Source organism: Zea mays, chromosome 8 (genome assembly GCF_902167145.1).
Source record: "Zea mays cultivar B73 chromosome 8, Zm-B73-REFERENCE-NAM-5.0, whole genome shotgun sequence".
NCBI classification, from domain to species: domain Eukaryota; kingdom Viridiplantae; phylum Streptophyta; class Magnoliopsida; order Poales; family Poaceae; genus Zea; species Zea mays.
The window spans coordinates 179,030,081-179,050,716 of NC_050103.1; the positions used below are offsets into that span (position 1 = coordinate 179,030,081).

At 43.3% G+C, this 20,636-nt stretch overlaps 1 protein-coding gene across 1 annotated transcript; it reads right to left on the reverse strand.

Moving 5' to 3' along the window:
- Positions 1 to 1,088: 1,088 nt before the first annotated feature.
- LOC103636608 (protein disulfide-isomerase LQY1, chloroplastic) lies at positions 1,089 to 3,546 on the reverse strand. The gene is made up of 4 exons (XM_008658967.4): positions 3,179 to 3,546; positions 3,034 to 3,070; positions 1,452 to 1,535; positions 1,089 to 1,320 (listed from the first exon to the last, which is right to left on the reverse strand). Exons 1-4 carry the CDS (start codon positions 3,530 to 3,532, stop codon positions 1,268 to 1,270), a joined length of 528 nt encoding a protein of 175 aa, XP_008657189.2. The 5' UTR covers positions 3,533 to 3,546; the 3' UTR covers positions 1,089 to 1,267.
- Between the last annotated feature and the right edge of the window lie 17,090 nt (positions 3,547 to 20,636).

The window sequence follows — 20,636 nt, forward strand, 5'->3', positions numbered from 1 at the left end:
GCATTCTACCACTTTATTATGAATTTATGGAAACTACAAAATATTTGTCTTTCTGCCTAAAGCTTATCGTTTTCGATTGTTTTTGAATAATCGACAATCTCGATCCCGTATTTCAACAGTTGATTTTATGTTTTCGTCCCGTCAAAATAATATGAAAACAAAATCAATTTAGATGTTTTTTGATCTTTTTCGACCATTTTCATCCTATCTCTTAACTAGTGCACCACTTATTAGCTTGTGCTATATAAAAGATATAAACTATAAATATATATACTAATAATTTCAAAATAAAAAATGGTAATGAATTGGGTTGGCACTGTGAGTCGAGAAAACGGCCTAGGCACGGTACAAGCACACTTTTAGTTATGTCGGATTGGACCATGACACTATTAAATGAGTCGTATCTTAGACCAATCCACTATTTAGTCATCGATGGTCCCTCACTGTCACTGATCTCGCATTGTCTGACCTCACATTATACACCTCACAACTCACACTCATCTAATCTATGAGTTTGCATTGTGTTTTTAATAGATGTTCCATTTAAACAATGTCTGGTTATATAATGCTCCCCTTGTCTCAAATTAAAATTTGTTTCATATAATTAAGGGATTCATACAAGATTGGATGTATGTGTTTCATACACGTGTCTAGATTCATCATCATCTATTTGAGTATAGACATAAAAAATAAGATCTAAAACGAATACTATTTTGATACGAAGTGAGTATATAGGAACTATAGTGATGTATAGATAACTAACTAGTTAGAAGAGGAGTTCCTAGGAAAATTCCTTCTATGCCATTAGATTTTTTACTTATTTCTTGTGTATCACTAAGTGACATATAGATTTTTTTGTGTATGACATGTAAGACCAGTAAGGCTAGTGACACACAAAAAATGAATATATTTTTCGATGACGTACAAGGAATTGGCCAAGTTCCTAAGGGCCGGGATCACGCTCTGGTTGTAGACATTCAAAACCGGACGATCGGTTCTGCTTATAACGTTATGATTACGAAGCCGCACGCTAATAAAATATATCAGCAGACTTGTGTGAACAGTTTGATAAACAGAGAAGAAGCGCATGATAAATGAACTGCAACTGATAATATATCAGCAGACTGTAAATCAGCTTCCCTTCAAGCTCATCTCTGCCTGGACATACATATTTGCTGATAGAGAAGAGAAGAGTGTATATACATCTGTACAAAGTCCATCTTTCGGATGTCAAACTGCACAGAATGCCAGTCAAACCGGGATTCCGCTACAACCGCTTGGAGTATCCAGAACCAGCACACTTCTTGCAAAGTATTAGCCCTGCTTGATAAATGCAAAGAGTCAGAATAGATGCTAAAAGAAAATCCACTGGATCCCTAACTCCAGCTTCAGGTTTGCTCTCTAATATTACGAGCAGATCCAAAGGATAAAAAATAAGGGAGCAGGGCTACCTGCTCCTCTGCATACACGGCACTCAACGACTCCATTTTCCACCTTCATTTTGCCATCGTTGCAGAACACACACTTCGTGCCCCCTAGTTGACAAGTGTCGAGACATCATACATATACAGAACGGTCTAAACATGTAACTAGATATTGGTGCTAGTGTGCTGTATTTTACTTAACAATGCAAAGTGGTCATTTGTGATTTGTCTAAGTAGCATCTTTATGTGGTTCTCTATGAAAAGATCATATTTTTACGCCTTTTCTGCCCAATAGTTGAAATGCATTTTCCTCTTTGAATTAAACACAAGTATTGCATAACCAAACAGCTCAATGAGGGGCAGTAAATATGCACGGGCATGCCTATAAAGATAGGATAATGTATCTCTCCGCTGATAAAAAAATGCTGTAATGACATTGCCAGCATCAAGGAAATACAGTTAACCCAGAGTCCCAGACAGTAGCCCCACTCCTACAATGATCTACCATCAGGCCAAATTAACTATTTCTAAGGTCATTTTACCATCCATAAATGTGTAGCCCCACTCCTACAATGATCTCCTATTGATAATTTCCATCAATTTGTAGTGGGCACTGAAATGACTAAGAAAACCACCAAGTGAAGCGCTGACGTCCAATGGAACTATGTAATCATTTAGACATATTATGTTTGCAGAGTAGCAGACTAAACAGAATAACACACAACTTGGGGTCATTCAAAAGTGCAGGTGTGTGTATATATAAGCATGGGTGTGTGACAATTCCCTGATTGGAAGATGGGGCAAAATGAACTTACGATACATATACATTAACATACATTATGGATCAGTCATATACCACAATAACATCCATCCCTTTGTTTTGCTCACATCCCAGATGAGTCAGCACCCATTAGCAACAAGGCACGTACAATTTGCTATAGTTTCAGGCTTTGGACAGCAGGCTAATTTCTAGACTTAGGGCTAGTTTGGGAACCCCATTTTTTTAATGGGTCATTTGGATCCCTTCATTTTAGAGGAATTGGAATTCACTTAATAAAGTAATCTATTTAGCTTGGAATTTGACATTTCATCACTTTCCAAAGTTTTGATATAAGTTTATCTCAAATTTATGGGGTGGATGATAAGAAATGATTTTATGTTTTAGTAGAATTTGTTTCTATTCTGTAACTTACAAGACGATCTTCGACTTACTCCTCTGTAGTAAAAATATAGCGCATAAATATCTCAGACATCTTGCTAATAATAGTATACTGATATATTTTGCATAAAACCAAATTAGTTTGATTGATATATGACTAAATTATTATTATTAGAATGGAATTCAATTCCAATGATCCAAATAGGGCGTAATGGTTTTCTATTTTCCTAAGAGAAATTATTTCATTTTTACTTGAGAAAATAAAAAAACTTTAAAAATAGAGTTACCAAAAAAATAGAGTTACCAAACAGTGTTATTTGTTTGGCATTATAATCTGTCCAGATTATAGATTATGTAATATAATAACTTATTTTGAATTAAGAGGTGCCCTTATCATCTATTCATCTGGACAGAGAAAAAAGAACGCAATGGAGAGGAACTGCAAAATACCATTCCCAGCGCACCTGTCGCACGGCACCGGGTCGCCCTGAAGGAGCACATCAAAGAACATAACAAATCCATAACATAGACCAGCAGACTACAGTGCCATTCATGCATTCTGCAAGAAAAGGAAACCGAAAAAGCCAGAGGAGACCTTGAGGCCGAGGACGAGAGAGAGGGAGACTGCGGATACGACGGCGGCGGCTATGATGATCGTCTGTGTGTCGATGGGCCTGAGCAGGTCGCTGCCGTAGCCGTAAGGGGCCGCGGCAAGGGCCTGCGGCGGCTGAGAGGCGACTCGGAACGTAAGCGGGGCTCCGTAGTGCCGACTTGAGGCGAAGGATGGTGCAGCGGGGGAGGCGGCTGTGCGGCGCAGTGAAGCAGAGGGGCAGGAAGAGGCGGGGCAGAGGAGGGAAGCCATGGGATGGGAGGAAAGCTGGGTGCAAATGCGGTGACGTGGCAGTGATAGGAGGGCGTTGTTCGGATAATTTCTTTCCCTTTCTCTCATTTCAGTTAAGTGTGGCTCCCAACATTTTCTAATATTTACTCCCTCCATCTTTAAATAAATTGATTCTTCCGATCTATACTAGTCAAACTATCTTCAAAATTTTATTAAGTGTTATACAAAATAATAATATCTATGATATAAAATATATATATTATAACAATATATTTTAAAGCATGTCTAATGTAGTAATTTAATGTTATAAAACGATTTTTATAGGCATTCGATCAAAGTTTTAAAAAATAAATTTTATTAATTTATTAAAATATTATAATTTGATAATCAAATTTTAAAATATATGCACAAATAGGACTAAAAGGTGCAAAACTTGAAAATGAAGGTGCAGCAGGAACCATAGTCCTAATCAAACCACCATAGGCCTAATCAAACCACATTAGATCTTACTAACAACTAACATATAACTCTTGTTAATGCTACGTTCTCTAGGAGCGAAGAGATCGATTGCGACAGCGGCACGAGTGATGAGAGGGGAAAGGGGCGTCAGTTTTGTGCGGGAGGGGGAGATTAGGGATAGCGGGATCGCGAGGTGGTGGAGACTAAGTATAGAGATGATCTAAATAATATTGTTGATTAAATTTAAGTAAGTAAAAGAGAGAGAGTTATCTAACTATTATGAACTGTTGGTTTGATGGTGTGTTAAATTTAGATACATTTATTTGGTGGATTTAGTGGAGGTTATAAGTGTGTGATAATTTGGTTGAATAAATTTTACAAAGTTTAAACCGATAAATTATATAGTGGTATGGACTGTATCTTACGGATAATGAAAAGGCCTAACTAAACCACGTTGGATGAGGATGCACATAGGTTTCTTACGGTAAACCAAATAGGCCATAAAATTCTTTGTCGTTTAGATAAAAATTAGAATAGTTAATAAAACAAAGATAAAAGTTAGGACATGGAAGGAAAAGTGCAATATGAAAGAGAAGACAAATAAAACATCTGTGGCGTTTGGATAAAAGTTAAAAAACGGAAAAAAAATGCAATAGCAAAGAGAAGAGGGGATATAGTGTAGAGGTATAGCCAATATATGTTATGTCAGTATACGAGAATATTAATAGACTTTTAGGGTACAAGACTATTAGCAGTGGTTTATATACTAGAGGGTTGGCATGTTAGAGAAGAAAGACTTATCCTAGTTACTATCATCTGATGGTGTTCCATCCATGTATGTGTGGAAATCAGATCATATGTGAACTTGATCATGCTTCTGGTATATATATAAGAATGTATGGCTACTTCTATTATATCATCATATTTTTTTCTATTGTACCGTGCGTCTAGTGTAGAGATGTCAATAGAGGAATTCCCAATCGGGAAATGGCACTCCATCCCCGTCTCCATGAGGAGAAAAAAAAATCCCCATCCCCATCCTCATAAATGTTCATAGGTGATCTTTTTCTCTCATCTCTATCCCCGCATAGAGATTTAGGAAGCCATCCCTATTATGAAATACAATATTTGAAGACAATTAAAAATTGATTATATCAAATCAATATAAATTGATTTAAAATAACAAGAGACATCTATTTTAAAGCTTAGTTGGCTAATTATACTAAACAACGTGTTGAGTTTTTTTTTGTAGAATTTAACATTCCAATGGACTAATTTAGAACAAGAGAAGTCCACGGTACAAATACATAGGGAATGTGCATGGGGTGATTGTCCATCCTCGTCCTCACGAACCCGATGGAGACTAGATTTTCTCTGTTTCAATTCACGTGGAGATTAAATTTCTCCCATACCCGTCCTCATAATAGGGGAATTTCATACGAAGAATTGGGGATTAGGTTCCAGTTGTCATCTCTAGTTTAGTGGTAACAATCCACAATCCTCTACTCACAAGTTATTTTTGATTTAATATGGTCAATATGCTTGCTTTACAAAACACTTGGAGGTTTAGAAGGTGAAGAAGAAAGCATGATTATGAAAACCAAGCAACAAGAGCAACAAATGAAATACGAATCACACTCTCTCAAGTCACTAATCACTAATGATCACGTGTTTCAATTGTGGAACTTGGAGAGATTGAAAGCTTTGAATGTGTCTTGGAATGGATTGCTAGCTCTTATATTGAATGTGTATGAGTGGAGTGCTTGGATCTTTTGAATGAAGGTGGTTGGGGTTATATTTATAGCCTCCAACCACTTTCTAGTTGTTGCTCCTTTTCTGTCAACCGCGAACGGTCCACCCCTGCACATCAACGACTAAAATCGCAACGGTTAGTAGTAACGGCTATATCAATGGCTATAGTGCATTTAATGTGTCATCAGATGTCAGATAAAGTAGTTGCAGACGGTCCGGCCGTGCATCCCGGACGGTCTGCGAGGACGCTAAAAATGCATTTTACCGAACCCGTCACCTTCGGGTTTTTCTGGTTTTACAACGACCGGACGGTCCGCGCCTGAGGCCGGACGGTCCGTGCTTGGTCTCGGACGGTGCTCGCTTCTCCTTCAGACGGTCTGTAGTGTTGTGTTTTTGCAGTGTTCCTGTCCGAGGCTCACCCTGGTGTCGCGGACGGTCCGCTGCAAGGGCCTGGACAGTCTGCACATAAGTGTTTTTCCAAAAAGCTACTCCTGTGTAGCATCCCAAAAATTCAAATCTTGGCATTTTCTCAAACTCGCTCTAAATTCAAAATGAATTTCAAATTTCATTTCAAAATGTTGGTTTGCGAGTTGATATCAACAAATAAAATTATGGTGGTCTATATTCTCTCTAAAATCCTCCTCAAAATATCCTACAAATATTTCCCCAGTGATCACCCTCAAACTCTTTCAGAAATACTGCCCAAATATTCCACCGATATATCTCCAGGTATTTTCTTCCTGAGAAATACCTTCAGAATCATTTTTCAAGTCCCTACAAATATTTTCTCCATAACTTTCCTCATGCTCATACGTATACGTATGCCTCCGGTGTCATACGGTGAGCTCTACAAGCTAATTACACTCATATAAGACAAATCCATGCTAATCTCCCACTAATCCTCTCATCCTCCCACTAATCCTCTCATCCCTCCCCTAATCCCTCCACCATGGCTATAAATAGAGGGGCAAGGACCTCCTCTCATCCCACCCCAAGCCATTTCATGGCAACTCCCTCCCCCCCACACGCCCACTCCCACTCCACTTCCCACACAAGCACACACTAGCACAAGGATCGTTCGGTCGTTCTTCGATCGTTCGTCCACCTGTTCTTAGTTTGTTCGTTCGTTCGTCCGATCGTTCGATCGTTCGTTCGTCCAAATAATCTTTTTCCTGTCGTTATGCTGTCAAAATTCCGATCGTTCGTTCGTTCGATCATTCGATCGTTCGGTCATAGTTCCTATTCATCGTTCATCGTTCGTTCATCGTCACTATTCATCGTTCGTTCACACGAACTATTCACCATCACTATTCACTGTCACTATTCATCGTTACTATTCACCGTTACTATTCATTGTTACTGTTCATCGATCATCTGATTACTCCAAATTTCAACTACTCATCCGTCATGCTGTCCAGTCCACCTAAGACCAGCCAAACCCATATTCCAGTCATACGAACTCTGGTGACTGTGATTTTCCTTCCAGTAGGGAACTTCCCATCTGGTCACCCATTCCAGATTTCTCCAAGTTGAGCACGCTTAACCTTGGGATTCTTTCAAGCCAGACTTCCAAAAAGAAAGGCGAACCATGTTTGTATGGATATGTCCTCAATCCTATAAAACATAGCCCAAGATACCACAGCCCACTCGGACCAGAATACCACAGCATTCTAGCTATTTGGGTCCTGCCTTACTGTTGTCTGATGTGACACAGTAGGTAGGAACAGTTTTCACCAACATAAACCTCTGCCCAAGAAAAGCCCAAAAATAATTCCTCGCACCCTGCTCAAAAATACATTTGTATTTTTTATTTTCCAAATATCTCTAAATATTCAAATTCTAGAATATTCCTTTTCTTTTTCTCCCTATGATTGTAGAATCCAAAACTCCTCCATCCAAACTCAGATTTCAGTCATTCTTGTTTCTAAAATTCTTGTCAAACTATTCCCTATCCAACCATGTCATCCCTTAAGCATGGTTCATGTTCCAGAAAACTCCCAAAATACTTTTGTCCCATATTCTGCCTATAACTCTCTTGTTCATACTAAGTCAGACGATTTATTCATCACTATTCTCACCAACAGTGAACTTCACTGAGCTACACCACATACACCCAGCTATAAATACACCTAGCTACCCTCTCCCACTCCACACACTCAACACCCTCAGCCAAGGCAAACACCCCACCCACTCAGTTACTCCGCTCTGCCGGCTACACGCATAGTGTCGCTTCGCCTCCAGTCCACCCTCCTGGTAAGCACCTCCGCTCCACCACTAGTAGTACCTCAACACCACATGACACAAATTCTACTCATGACTCTGTCCATCCATATATCGCTATTCTGACCACTATACTAAATATTTGTTGGTATACTTGTTGGTTTGTATGTTTGCTTGTTCATGTTGCATAGTTATCGGAGCGTTCGTGTCATCTCGTGGAGGTCAGATCTGCAAGTCTACGCCGGGCAGTGGAGCTAGAAGCCAGTTCCGCGAGCTCCCCTTCCCCCTTCGCCGGATAAGCACGGCAAGCTCACTGGATCCCTTTGATGCATAAATTACCTATGCTTTTACAACCACAACCCTCAGCCTGTTATTTTATGCATGATATGATTTTGAGACAAGTTATTATGGCCACCCAGCCGCTTGCCGTAATCAATACTTGATATATTTGTTACAAATGATTTGAGAAAAGGTGTGAGTTTTCAAAAGAAAATGCTTTTCAAAATGTGTATGATGAAGGGTTTCCACCCTTATCACCTTTGAGTAGGGATGATCAGGGACTCCCTGGTTTAGGGGAGGGCCTAAGGCAATGGCTCAGCTGGTTTAGGTGTGAGCAGAAGGATTGTCCCCTCATATAAGGACTGGTTTGTCATCCTTCACTACCTGTACTCATGATAAGTACAACCACTCGAGACTGTGTGGGTAGTCACTCAATCTGAACTCGTACGATCCAACCCCAGGGTTATGAAGGCTGGGGAGCACCAGGAGGATAAGGAGGGAGAATGTTTTGTCCGGTTTGGGCATGGCGGTGGCCTAACTCCTTCCGGTATAACCGTTAAGGTTAGGACGTGCAAGGAAAGAAAGAGATTCGGCATTCGAGTCTCACGACGGTGAGATCGCAGAAACCGGACTAGTGGGTAAAGTGTACCCCTCTGCGCAGAGTTTTAAACCTATTCGAATAGTCTGTGTCCACTGGTATGGACGAGTCTGGTGTGGTATGGCAATTAGTGTTTTGTTTTCAAAAAAGGGGTGCGTTTGAGAAAAGATGTTTTTAAAAGGTCCGGCGGTTTAGCCGTGAGCTATGGTGGACGGGAAGTCCAGTAGCTGTTTTTGAAAATGAAAACCAGTGGGAAACTGCTAAGATACCTGGATGGTTTAGTCTAGGGGATTTTGTTCTAATACTGAAAAACTTTCTGCTCCTTTGGGAGAGGATGCACTTTGCAAAATACAAAAATGTTTTTCAAAACAACCCTGCATAAAATATTGCTATTTCTGCAGAATATCTTGAGCTCCACATATTCCATGCATTATATCTAATTTCCCCATTCCGCGGGTGAAGGTGGGCTGCTGAGTACGTTTGTACTCACCCTTGCTTATTTGTTGTTTTTCAGAAAAGGAGATCGGGTAAGAGTTACGACTGTTCCCAACCTTGCCTGTGGCTGTTTGATCGCTGATTTGCTTCGCTGCGTATATCGGGCTGCTTCAGCCCCACTCTGATGATATGTCCCGAGTTGTGGACCAACTCTTAAAGTTGATCGCCACCTTTATAGGTTTGTCTCGTTTAAGCAGATCTAGAATCATCTGATGTATAAATGTGTTTACTAGCCTCCTGGGACTAGTAATTGTATCACATTTGAGTCCCAGAGGATTGGGGCGCTTCACTATGTATCGAGGCGCCTCGCACGTGGCCCGACGAAACCATCAAGTATGGGGGCCATGGGTCAAGTCAGCCGCGAGGACAGGCGTGGCAGTTGGTGTGACCGAAGGCGGACGGGCAGTGATTACGTCAGCAAGCGCATGGAAGCGACGCGCCAATCGCCAATCAAGCTTTGGCCCCACCTGCAGGCTCGTATCCTCCCCTGAGGTAGGCCCGAGGCCACTGTCGGTGCCCTGAAACAGGGGTACCCCTTATTACAGCATGAAGACGCGGTGCCCACGCGGCTATCTCTAGTCGCGTGGTGAACAGCACCCGACCCCACCACGTGGACGGCTCTGAGGTCGCCACGTGGCCAGAGAAGACGATATACTCCAAGATGTCAATAGTGGGTCCGGACCCCATGGGAAAGTGTCAGACCCTTGTACGTGTAGACTGGACCACCGGGAAAGGACCAGGACCCCCACGGGCGCGATTTGGACCCCCAGGACGGGTCTTGGACCACTCTTTATGGGGTCCGGGCCGCCCGTAGCTGGGTACTAGGACTCTGTGACAGAGAATACCTAGGCCTTGCTCAAGGTCAGGCTGGGGTCCGGTGCCGACACATGTACAGGCCCAGCCTGGTGCGGGCCTGTCCGCGTACGCTACTACTCACCGCCTAGGTGGAGACCCGATGCTGCCACGTGGCCTACTGCGCGTGACGTAAGCCAGCAGGCGGAGCCTGACGTAAGGCCTCTGGGTTGCGCGGCCCCTGCATTTATTGCGGATAAGGCGCGCCGCCTGACATGTGATGTGCCGACTCGGCATTTAATGAGGCCTATCTACTCTGCTGTCAGGCGGCGACCTGTCCATTCCACTGGCAGGCAGGGTGCTGCCTCAGCATTTAATGAGACCTGTCCATTCCGATGGCGGGCGGCATGCCTGTCTATTCCGCTGGCAGACAGTACGCCCATGCTGCTGCGTGCACTATGCTCATCATCACTCGTACGTTGTCAGGGAAGCTTTCGCTGCATGCCAATGCTACGCAGACCGCGGATACCAGGACGCAAGAAGATTGCACCGGCGACTAGCATTAGTTGCTCCAAGTATTACATCCGTTATGTTCCTGGTGAAAGGGAAATGTGCCCTTGGGCAATTTCTATTATGTTTTGGTGATTAAGTGCCCAACACATTTAATTGAGTTCTTATGTGCTAAATGAAGAGAAAAGTGCAAATCAAGACATAAGGTATGTTTCTAGACTTAGTGCAGTGTTTTGAGTACTAACATATTTTGTCTAAGTGCTAGAAACAGAGAAAAGAAGAGGAATGCAAAAGACTTGGCTGTGTGCAGCCAAAGTCCAGCTCGGCTTGGCACATCAGACTGTCCGGTGGTGCACCGGACAGTGTCCAGTGCGCTAGGCTAGTCCGCGTGAACAGGCCGCTCTCGGGACTCGACGACGGCGTATGACTATAATTCACCGGACTGTCCGGTGAGTCGTCCGCGGCGAACTCGTCGCTCTCGGGAAGAGGATCAGCGGCGTACGGCTAAAATTCACCGGACTGTCCAGTGGTGCACCAGACTGTCCGGTAAGCCAACGATCGACCGCGCAATCTTCGCGCGACGCGTGACAGCTCCAACGGTCGGCGGGGGGCACCGGGCTGTCCGGTGTACACTGGACAGTGTCCGGTGCGCCAATCAGCCCGGCGCTGCAACGGTCGTCTGCGCCAGAAAAGGAAGGAGATCGGCACCGGACCGTCTACAGTGACTGTTCGGTGGCGCACCGGACTGTCCGGTGCGCCACTCGACAGAAGGCAAGGATAGCCTTCCTTGTTGATCTTCAACGGCTCCTAGCTGCCTTGGGGCTATAAAAGGGACCCCTAGGCGCATGGAGGAGCTACCCAAGCATTCACTAAGCATCCTAAGGCATCCAGACTTCATTCCCACGCATTCGTTTCGTTGTGTTTGAGATTTAAGCTCTATTCGAGTCAAGGACTCCCTGCGTTGTCATTTGAGCTCAAGTCTTCTCTCTTGTGTGTGTGGGTGTGCTGCGATTTGCGTCTTGTATGTGTTGCTCATCCCAACCTTACTCCGTGCTTTCTTTGTGATCAATCTTGTAAGGGCGAGAGGCTCCAACTTGTGGAGATTCCTCGCAAACGAGAAGAAAACTATAAGGAAGAACACCATGGTATTCAAGTTGATCATTGGATCACTTGAAAGGGGTTGAGTGCAACCCTCGTCCATTGGGACGCCACAACGTGGAAGTAGGCAAGTGTTACTTGGCCGAACCACGGGATAAAATCGTGTGTCTCTTGTGTTGCTTCTCTCTTTGATTGTCTGTGTTCACAAGAGTTCATTTCAAGCTACTTAGCCGTTCTAACTTTCATAACCAAGTTTTGTGGCTATTAGTGTTGAATTTTACAGGATCACCTATTCACCCCTCTCTAGGTGCTCTCAATTGGTATTAGAGCTGTTCTCTTCATGTAAGGGACTAATCGCCCGAAGAGATGGATCCTAAGGGAAAGGGGATGGTGGTCAACGACAAAGAAAAGGAGTCCATCTTCAACGAGCCAAGAGACGACAAGCTCACTGACTCTGGCTCGAGTCACAAGAAGAAGGACGAGAAGAAGAAGAGACGCATCAATAAGGTCATTTACTATGACAGCGATGCCTCCTCTTCTTCACCAAGAGACGACGACGATGACTCGTCTAAAAAGAAACCGGTTAATCAAAACTTTTCATTTGATTATTCTTGTATTCCATTCAATTCTAATGCTCATTTACTATCAATTCTACTTGGGAAACCTCCACACTTTGATGAAGAAGACTACTCATTTTGGAGTCACAAAATGCGTAGTCACCTATGCTCTCTCTCCATCCTAGTATTTGGGAGATTGTCAAAAACGGAATGCATTTTGATAATACTGACAACTCTGTTTTCATAAATGAGCAAATTCATAAGAATGCACAAGCTACCACTGTTTTGCTAGCATCTTTGTGCAGGGATGAGTACAACAAGGTAAGCGGCTTGGACAACGCCAAGCAAATTTGGGACACCCTCAAGATATCTCATGAGGGAAATGATGCCACCATGATCACCAAAATGGAGTTGGTGGAAGGAGAGCTAGGAAGGTTCGCTATGATTAGGGGAGAGGAGCCAACACAAACATACAACAGGCTCAAGACCCTGGTTAACAAGATCAGAAGCTATGGAAACACAAGATGGACGGACCACGACGTCGTCCGACTTATGCTAAGGTCATTCACGGTAATTGACCCCCATCTTGTAAACCTCATTCGTGAAAATCCTAGGTACACCAAAATGACGCCCGAGGAGATACTTAGAAAATTCGTGAGCGGGCGTATGATGGTAAAGGAAGCGCGATACGTGGACGATGCTCTTAATGGCCCTCTACCCGTCTACGAGCCTCAACCCGTTGCTCTCAAAGCAACAAGCAGCAGGGAGGCGCTACCAAGCAAGGTGCCACAAGTTGAGGCTGCCGAGCTAAACGAAGATGAGATGGCCCTAATCATCAAACGCTTCAGACCGCACTAAAAGGACGCAAGGAGTACCCCAACAAGAACAAAGCAAAGGGAAGCGCTCCTGTTTCAAACGCGGTAAGACTGGTCATTTTATAGCACAATGTCCTGATAATAATAATGACCAGGAACAAGAAAAGCATGGGAAGAGGGAGAAGAAAAAGGTGTACAAGAAGGCGAAAGGCGAGGCGCACCTTGGCAAAGAATGGGATTCGGATTGCTCTTCATCCGACTCCGACGATGAAGGATTGGCAGCCTCAGCCTTCGACAAGTCTTCGCTCTTCCCCAATGAACGCCACACTTGCCTTATGGCCAAGGAGAAGAAGGTAAGTGTTCGAGATACCCCTAAGTACACTACTTCCAGCGATGATGATTCTAGTGATGAGGAAGTAGATTATACTGATTTATTTAAGGGTTTAGATATAGCTAAAGTAGATAAAATCAATAAATTAATTGATGCTTTAAATGAAAAGAATAGATTGTTAGAAAAACAAGAGGATATTTTATATGAGGAGCATGATAAATTTGTTAGTGTACAAAAATCTCTTGCCTTAGAGATTAAAAGGAATGAAATGCTATCTTCTGAGTTATCTGCTTGCCATGAAACTGTATCTAGTTTAAAGAGTTTAAATGATAATTTAAATGCTAAGCTAGAGGAAGCTAATAAATCTAATTCATGTGTAGAGCATGTTAGTATTTGTAATAGATGTAAGGACTTTGATGTTAATGCTTGTAATGGACATCTTATTGCTATTACAAAATTGAATGATGAAGTGGCAAGTCTTAATGCTCAACTTAAGACTTGCAAAATTGATTTTGATAAATTAAAATTTGCCAGGGATGCCTACACAATTGGTAGACACCCCTCTATTAAGGATGGACTTGGTTTTTGAAAGGAAACCAAGAACTTAACAAGCCAAAAGGCTCCCATTCTCGCCAAGGAGAAAGGGAAGGCCTCTATGGCTAGTAGCATTCAAAGGAATCATGCTTTCATGTATAATAGGAAAATTGCTAGCCATTCCAGTTATAATAAGAGTTATGATCATGATGCTTTTGATTCACATGCTATGATTGCTTCAAGCTCTACTTTTGTGCATGGTAGAAGTAGGCCTAGAAAAGGTAATGTTGCTCATCATGTGCCTAGGAAAATGTGCAATGAATCTACTATCATTTACCATGCTTGCAATACTTCATTTGCTCTTTTATGTAAGAAGGAAAAAGTAGTTGCTAGAAAGTTGGGATCCAAATGCAAGGGAGATAAGACTTGTATTTGGGTTCCAAAGGCTATTGTGACTAACCTTGTAGGACCCAACAAAAGTTGGGTACCTAAAACCCAAGTGTAAATTGCCTTGCAGGTTTATGCATCCGGGGGCTCAAGCTAGATTATCGACAGCGGATGCACAAACCACATGACGGGGGAGAAGAAGATGTTCACCTCCTACGTCAAGAATAAGGATTCCCAGGATTCGATCATCTTTGGAGATGGGAACCAAGGCAAGGTCAAAGTATTGGGGGAAGATAGCCATTTCATCCGAGCATTCTATATCCAATGTGTTCTTAGTTGAATCGCTCGGGTACAACTTATTGTCTGTGAGTCAATTATGTAATATGGGTTATAATTGTCTATTTACCAATATAGATGTATCTGTCTTTAGAAGGAGTGATGGTTCATTAGCGTTTAAAAGTGTACTAGATGGCAAACTCTACTTAGTTGATTTTTCGAAAGAGGAGGCCAATCTAGATGCATGCTTAATAGCTAAGACTAGCACGGGCTGGCTGTGGCATCGTCGTCTAGCACATGTTGGGATGAAGAACCTTCACAAACTTCTAAAGGGAGAACATGTGTTAGGACTAACAAATGTATGTTTCGAGAAAGATAGACCTTGTACAGCTTGTCAGGCAGGAAAACAGGTGGGGAGCACTCATCACAGCAAGAATGTGATGACAACATCAAGACCACTGGAGCTACTACATATGGACCTCTTCGGACCCGTTGCCTACCTTAGCATCGAGGGAAGTAAGTATGGTCTTGTTATTGTTGATGATTTTTCCCGCTTCACTTGGGTGTTCTTTTTGCAGGATAAAACAGAAACCCAAGGGACCCTAAAGCGCTTTCTAAGGAGGGCTCAAAATGAATTTGAGCTCAAGGTGAAAAAGATAAGAAGCGACAACGGGTCCGAGTTCAAGAATCTGTAAGTGGAGGACTATCTTGAGGAGGAAGGCATCAAGCACGAGTTCTCCGCTCCCTACACACCACATCAAAATGGTGTGGTAGAGAGGAAGAACAGGACGCTTATCGACATGGCGAGGACGATGCTTGGAGAGTTCAAGACGTCCGAGCGGTTTTGGTCGGAAGCTGTGAATACAGCTTGCCACGCCATAAACCGGCTATATCTGCATCGCCTCCTCAAGAAGACCTCCTACGAACTCCTTACCGGTAACAAACCTAATGTTTCTTAAATTCGTGTATTTGGGAGCAAATGCTACATCTTGGTGAAGAAAGGTAGACATTCTAAATTTGCTCCCAAAGCTGTAGAAGGGTTTTTACTAGGGTATGACTCAAATACAAAGGCGTATAGGGTCTTCAACAAATCATCAGGTTTGGTTGAAGTCTCTAGCGACGTTTTATTTGATGAGACTAATGGCTCTCCAAGAGAGCAAGTTGATCTTGATGACATAGATGAAGATGATGTTCCAACGGCCGCAATACGCACCATAGCGATTGGAGATGTGCGACCATAGGAACAACAAGAGCAAGATTAACCTTCTTCCTCAATAATGGTGCATCCCCCAACTCAAGATGATGGACAGGTTCCTCAAGAAGAGGCATGTGATCAAGGGGGAGCACAAGAAGAACAAGTTTTGGAGGAAGAAGCACCACTGGCCCCTCCAACTCAAGTCCGAGCGACGATCCAACGACATCACCCCGTCGATCAGATACTGGGTGACATAAGCAAGGGAGTAACAACTCGCTCACGTCTAGCTAATTTTTGTGAGCATTACTCGATTGTCTCGTCTATTGAGCCTTTCAGGGTAGAAGAGGCCTTGCAAGATCCGGACTAGGTGTTGGCCATGCAGGAAGAGCTCAACAACTTCAAGAGGAATGAAGTTTGGAGCCTAGTGCCACGTCCCAAGCAAAACATTGTGGGAACCAAGTGGGTGTTCCGCAACAAGCAAGACGAGCACGGGGTGGTGACAAGAAACAAGGCTCGACTTGTGGCGAAAGGTTATGCCCAAGTCGCAGGTTTGGATTTCGAGGAGACTTTTGCTCCTGTGGCTAGGCAAGAGTCTATTCGAATACTATTAGCCTATGCCGCTCACCACTCTTTTAGGTTGTTTCAAATGGATGTGAAGAGCGCTTTCCTCAACGGGCCAATCAAGGAGGAGGTGTATGTGGAACAACCCCTGGCTTTGAGGATGATAGGTATCCCGACCACGTTTTTAAGCTCTCTAAGGCGCTCTATGGACTTAAGCAAGCCCCAAGAGCATGGTATGAATGCCTTAGAGATTTCTTAATTGCTAATGCTTTCAAGGTTGGGAAAGCCGATCCCACTCTTTTCACTAAGACTTGTGACGGTGACCTTTTTGTGTGCCAAATTTATGTCGATACATAATATTTGGTTCTACTAACCAAAAGTCTTGTGAGGAGTTTAGCAGGGTGATGACTCAAAAGTTTGAGATGTCGATGATGGGCGAGTTGACCTACTTCCTTGGGTTCCAAGTGAAGCAACTTAAGGATGGCACCTTCCTCTCCCAAACGAAGTACACTCAAGACCTTCTCAAGAGGTTTGGGATGAAGGACGCAAAGCCCGCAAAGACACCGATGGGAACCGATGGGCATGTCGACCTCAACAAAGGAGGTAAGTCCGTTGATCAAAAGGTGTACCGGTCTATGATAGGTTCCTTGCTTTATTTATGTGCTAGTAGACCGGACATTATGCTAAGTGTATGCATGTGTGCTAGATTTCAATCCAACCCTAAGGAATGTCACCTTGTGACCGTTAAGTGAATTCTTAGGTATTTAGTTGCTACGCCTTGCTTCGGGATCTGGTATCTAAAGGGGTCTACCTTTGACTTAATTGGATATTCAGACTCCGATTATGCTGGATGCAAGGTTGATAGGAAGAGTACATCAGGGATGTGCCAATTTCTAGAAAGGTCCCTGGTGTCTTGGAGTTCCAAGAAACAAACCTCCGTTGCCCTATCCACCGCTGAGGCCGAGTATGTTGCCGCAGGACAGTGTTGCGCGCAACTACTTTGGATGAGGCAAACCCTCCGGGACTTTGGATACAATCTGAGCAAAGTCCCACTCCTATGTGACAATGAGAGTGCAATCCGCATGGTGGATAATCCTATTGAACACAACCACACTAAGCACATAGACATCCGGCATCACTTCCTGAGAGACCACCAGCAAAAGGGAGATATCGAGGTGTACCATATTAACACCGAGAACCAGCTAGCTGATATCTTCACCAAGCCTTTAGATGAGAAAAGGTTTTGCAGGTTGCGTAGTGAGCTAAATGTCTTAGATTCGCGTAACTTGGATTGATCTATAGCATACATGTGTTCTATGCCTTTGATCATGTTACTTCATGCATTTATGTAATTTGTTGCTTATTGATGGTTCTCAAGTTGTGCAAGGGATCCCCGAACCTCACAAGTCCATGTGTGAATGATGCACATATTTAGGGGGAGATGTGCTACAACTTGACCCTTTGAGCCTAACCTTTGTGTTTGAGTATACCTTATGTAGTCTCAAAGGTGCATTGAAAGGGAAAGGTGAACTTGGACCATGCAAAGACTTCCACTGCACTCCGGTACTAGTGTAATTAACTCCAAGTTCATATCTATGCTCTTATTGCCTTTTTGCTCTTAATTGACAATTTTGGTGAGGCAATGGGGTTAAAGGGCCAAGAATGATCTTGTTTTGGTGCTTAATGCCAAAGGGGGAGAAATTAAGGCCAAAGCAAATGGATCAGCTACCACTTGTGAATTTTGAAAACAATAGAGTTAGAACTTTTGATTTGACCAAAATACTCTTATTGTAAAATTTGGTCTCTTGTGGGGAGAATTCATGATTATGGGAAAAAGGGGGAGTTTTGGCACTTGATCAATTTCACTCTTGCATTATCTCTCTTTGTGCCCAAACAAGTGAGTTTGACTTAGAGATAGGAAAATAAATTTGATTTGCAAAAACAAACCAAGTGGTGGCAAAGAATGATCCAAATATGTCAAAACTTGTGCAAAGACAATTTTGTTCTCAATTGCATTGATGTTGCACTTCTTCTGGTTGCTTTTGGACGTGTTGGCATAAATCACCAAAAAGGGGGAGATTGAAAGGGAAATGTGCCCTTGGGCAATTTCTATTATGTTTTGGTGATTAAGTGCCCAACACATTTAATTGAGTTCTTATGTGCTAAATGAAGAGAAAAGTGTAAATCATGACATAAGGTATGTTTCTAGACTTAGTGCAGTGTTTTGAGTACTAACATATTTTGTCTAAGTGCTAGAAACAGAGAAAAGAAGAAAAGAAAAGGATTGCAAAAGACTTGGCTATCTGCAGCCAAAGTCCAGCTCGGTCTGGCATACCGGACTGTCCGATGGTGCACCGGACAGTGTCCGGTGCGCCAGGCTAGTCCGCGTGAACAGGCTGCTCTCGGGACTCGACGACGGCGTACGGCTATAATTCACCGGACTGTCCGGTGGTGCACCGGACTGTTCGGTGAGTCATCCACGGCGAACTCGTCGCTCTCGGGAAGAGGATCAGCAGCGTACGGCTAAAATTCACCGGACTGTCTGGCGGTGCACCGGATTGTCCGATGAGCCAACGGTCGGCCGCACAATCTTCGCGCAAGGCGTGGCAGCTCCAACGGTCGGCGGGGGGCACCGAACTGCCCGTGTGCACCGGACAGTGTCCGGTGCGCTAACCGGCCCAGCGCTGCAACGGTCGTCTGCGCTAGAAAAGGAAGGAGATCGGCACCGGACCGTCTACAGTGACTGTCCGGTGGCGCACCGGACTGTCCGGTGCGCCACTCGACAAAAAGGTAAGGATAGCCTTCCTTGTTGATTTTCAACGGCTCCTAGCTGCCTTGGGGCTATAAAAGGGACCCCTAGACACATGGAGGAGCTACTCAAGCATTCACTAAGCATTCTAAGGCATCCAGACTTCGTTCCCGCGCATTCGTTTCGTTGTGTTTGAGATTTGAGCTCTATTCGAGTCAAGGACTCCCTACGTTGTCATTTGAGCTCAAGTCTTCTCTCTTGTGTGCGTGGGTGTGCTGCGATTTGTGTCTTGTGTGTGTTGCTCATCCCAACCTTACTCCATGCTTTCTTTGTGATCAATCTTGTAAGGGCGAGAGGCTCCAACTTGTGGAGATTCCTCGCAAACGGGAAGAAAACTACAAGGAAGAACACCATGGTATTCAAGTTGATCATTGGATCACTTGAAAGGGGTTGAGTGCAACCCTCGTCCATTGGGACGCCACAACGTGGAAGTAGGCAAGTGTTACTTGGCCGAACCACGAGATAAAATCGCGTGTCTCTTGTGTTGCTTCTCTCTTTGATTGTCTGTGTTCACAAAAGTTCGTTTCAAGCTACTTAGCCGTTCTAACTTTCATAACCAAGTTTTGTGGCTATTAGTGTTGAATTTTACAGGATCACCTATTCACCCCCCTCTAGGTGCTCTCACCTGGGCCCACATGTCGGGGCTCAGTACCCTTGTACGTACCCCCTTGAGCTATAAAAGGGGTGGCACGCAACGTTACGAAAAAGGCTCACATTCTCACACTCACTTAGACTCTCAGACTCACAAGTTCATACAAGCTCTCAAGCTTAATACAACACACAGTGGAGTAGGGTATTACGCTCCGGCGGCCCGAACCACTCTAAACCCTTGCGTGTTCTTGTGTTCATCGTCCATCTAGCAACAGACAAAACGCTTAGGCCCCCTCCTCATCTTAGGATTTATGGCGGGTGCATTCTGCCACCCGATCGGAGATTTCCTCTCCGACAGGCTAATTGGGCTGAAATGGTCTTTTATTTTTCCAAGGAATTTCTAATGCCTTTTCTTTTTATTTTTCCCTATGGTTTTCAAACCAAATTCAAACACCAAACCAAATTCAAATAATTTCAAACATGTGCATCAAAGAAAAGTATAATTTAGGCTCAACATGCAACAATTCATGACTCACATAGTTTTGACAAAATAAATAATTAACCCCCACTTAATGAACCTAATTCTACTCAAAAGGAAAAGGGAGGGAGAGGCTAGAGAGGGACAAAGGGTAACCCTTGAATTTGGTAGGCATTTAGAGAAGAAATTTTATACACCAAATTCAGGGTGTTACACGATTTAGCTCGTCGCTGTTTGGATCAAAAGACTAAATTTTAGTCTGTCACATTAAACATTTTGATGATATTTAGAAGTATTAAATATAGTCTAATTACAAAACTAATTATACATATGAGGACTAAATGACAAGATGAACTTATGAATACATATGAGTCCATGTGATGCTACATTAAATATAACTCTAGATAGTTCATTATTCATCCATGTGATGCTACAGTAATTCAACAAACATTTGCTAACTGTGAATTAATTAGGT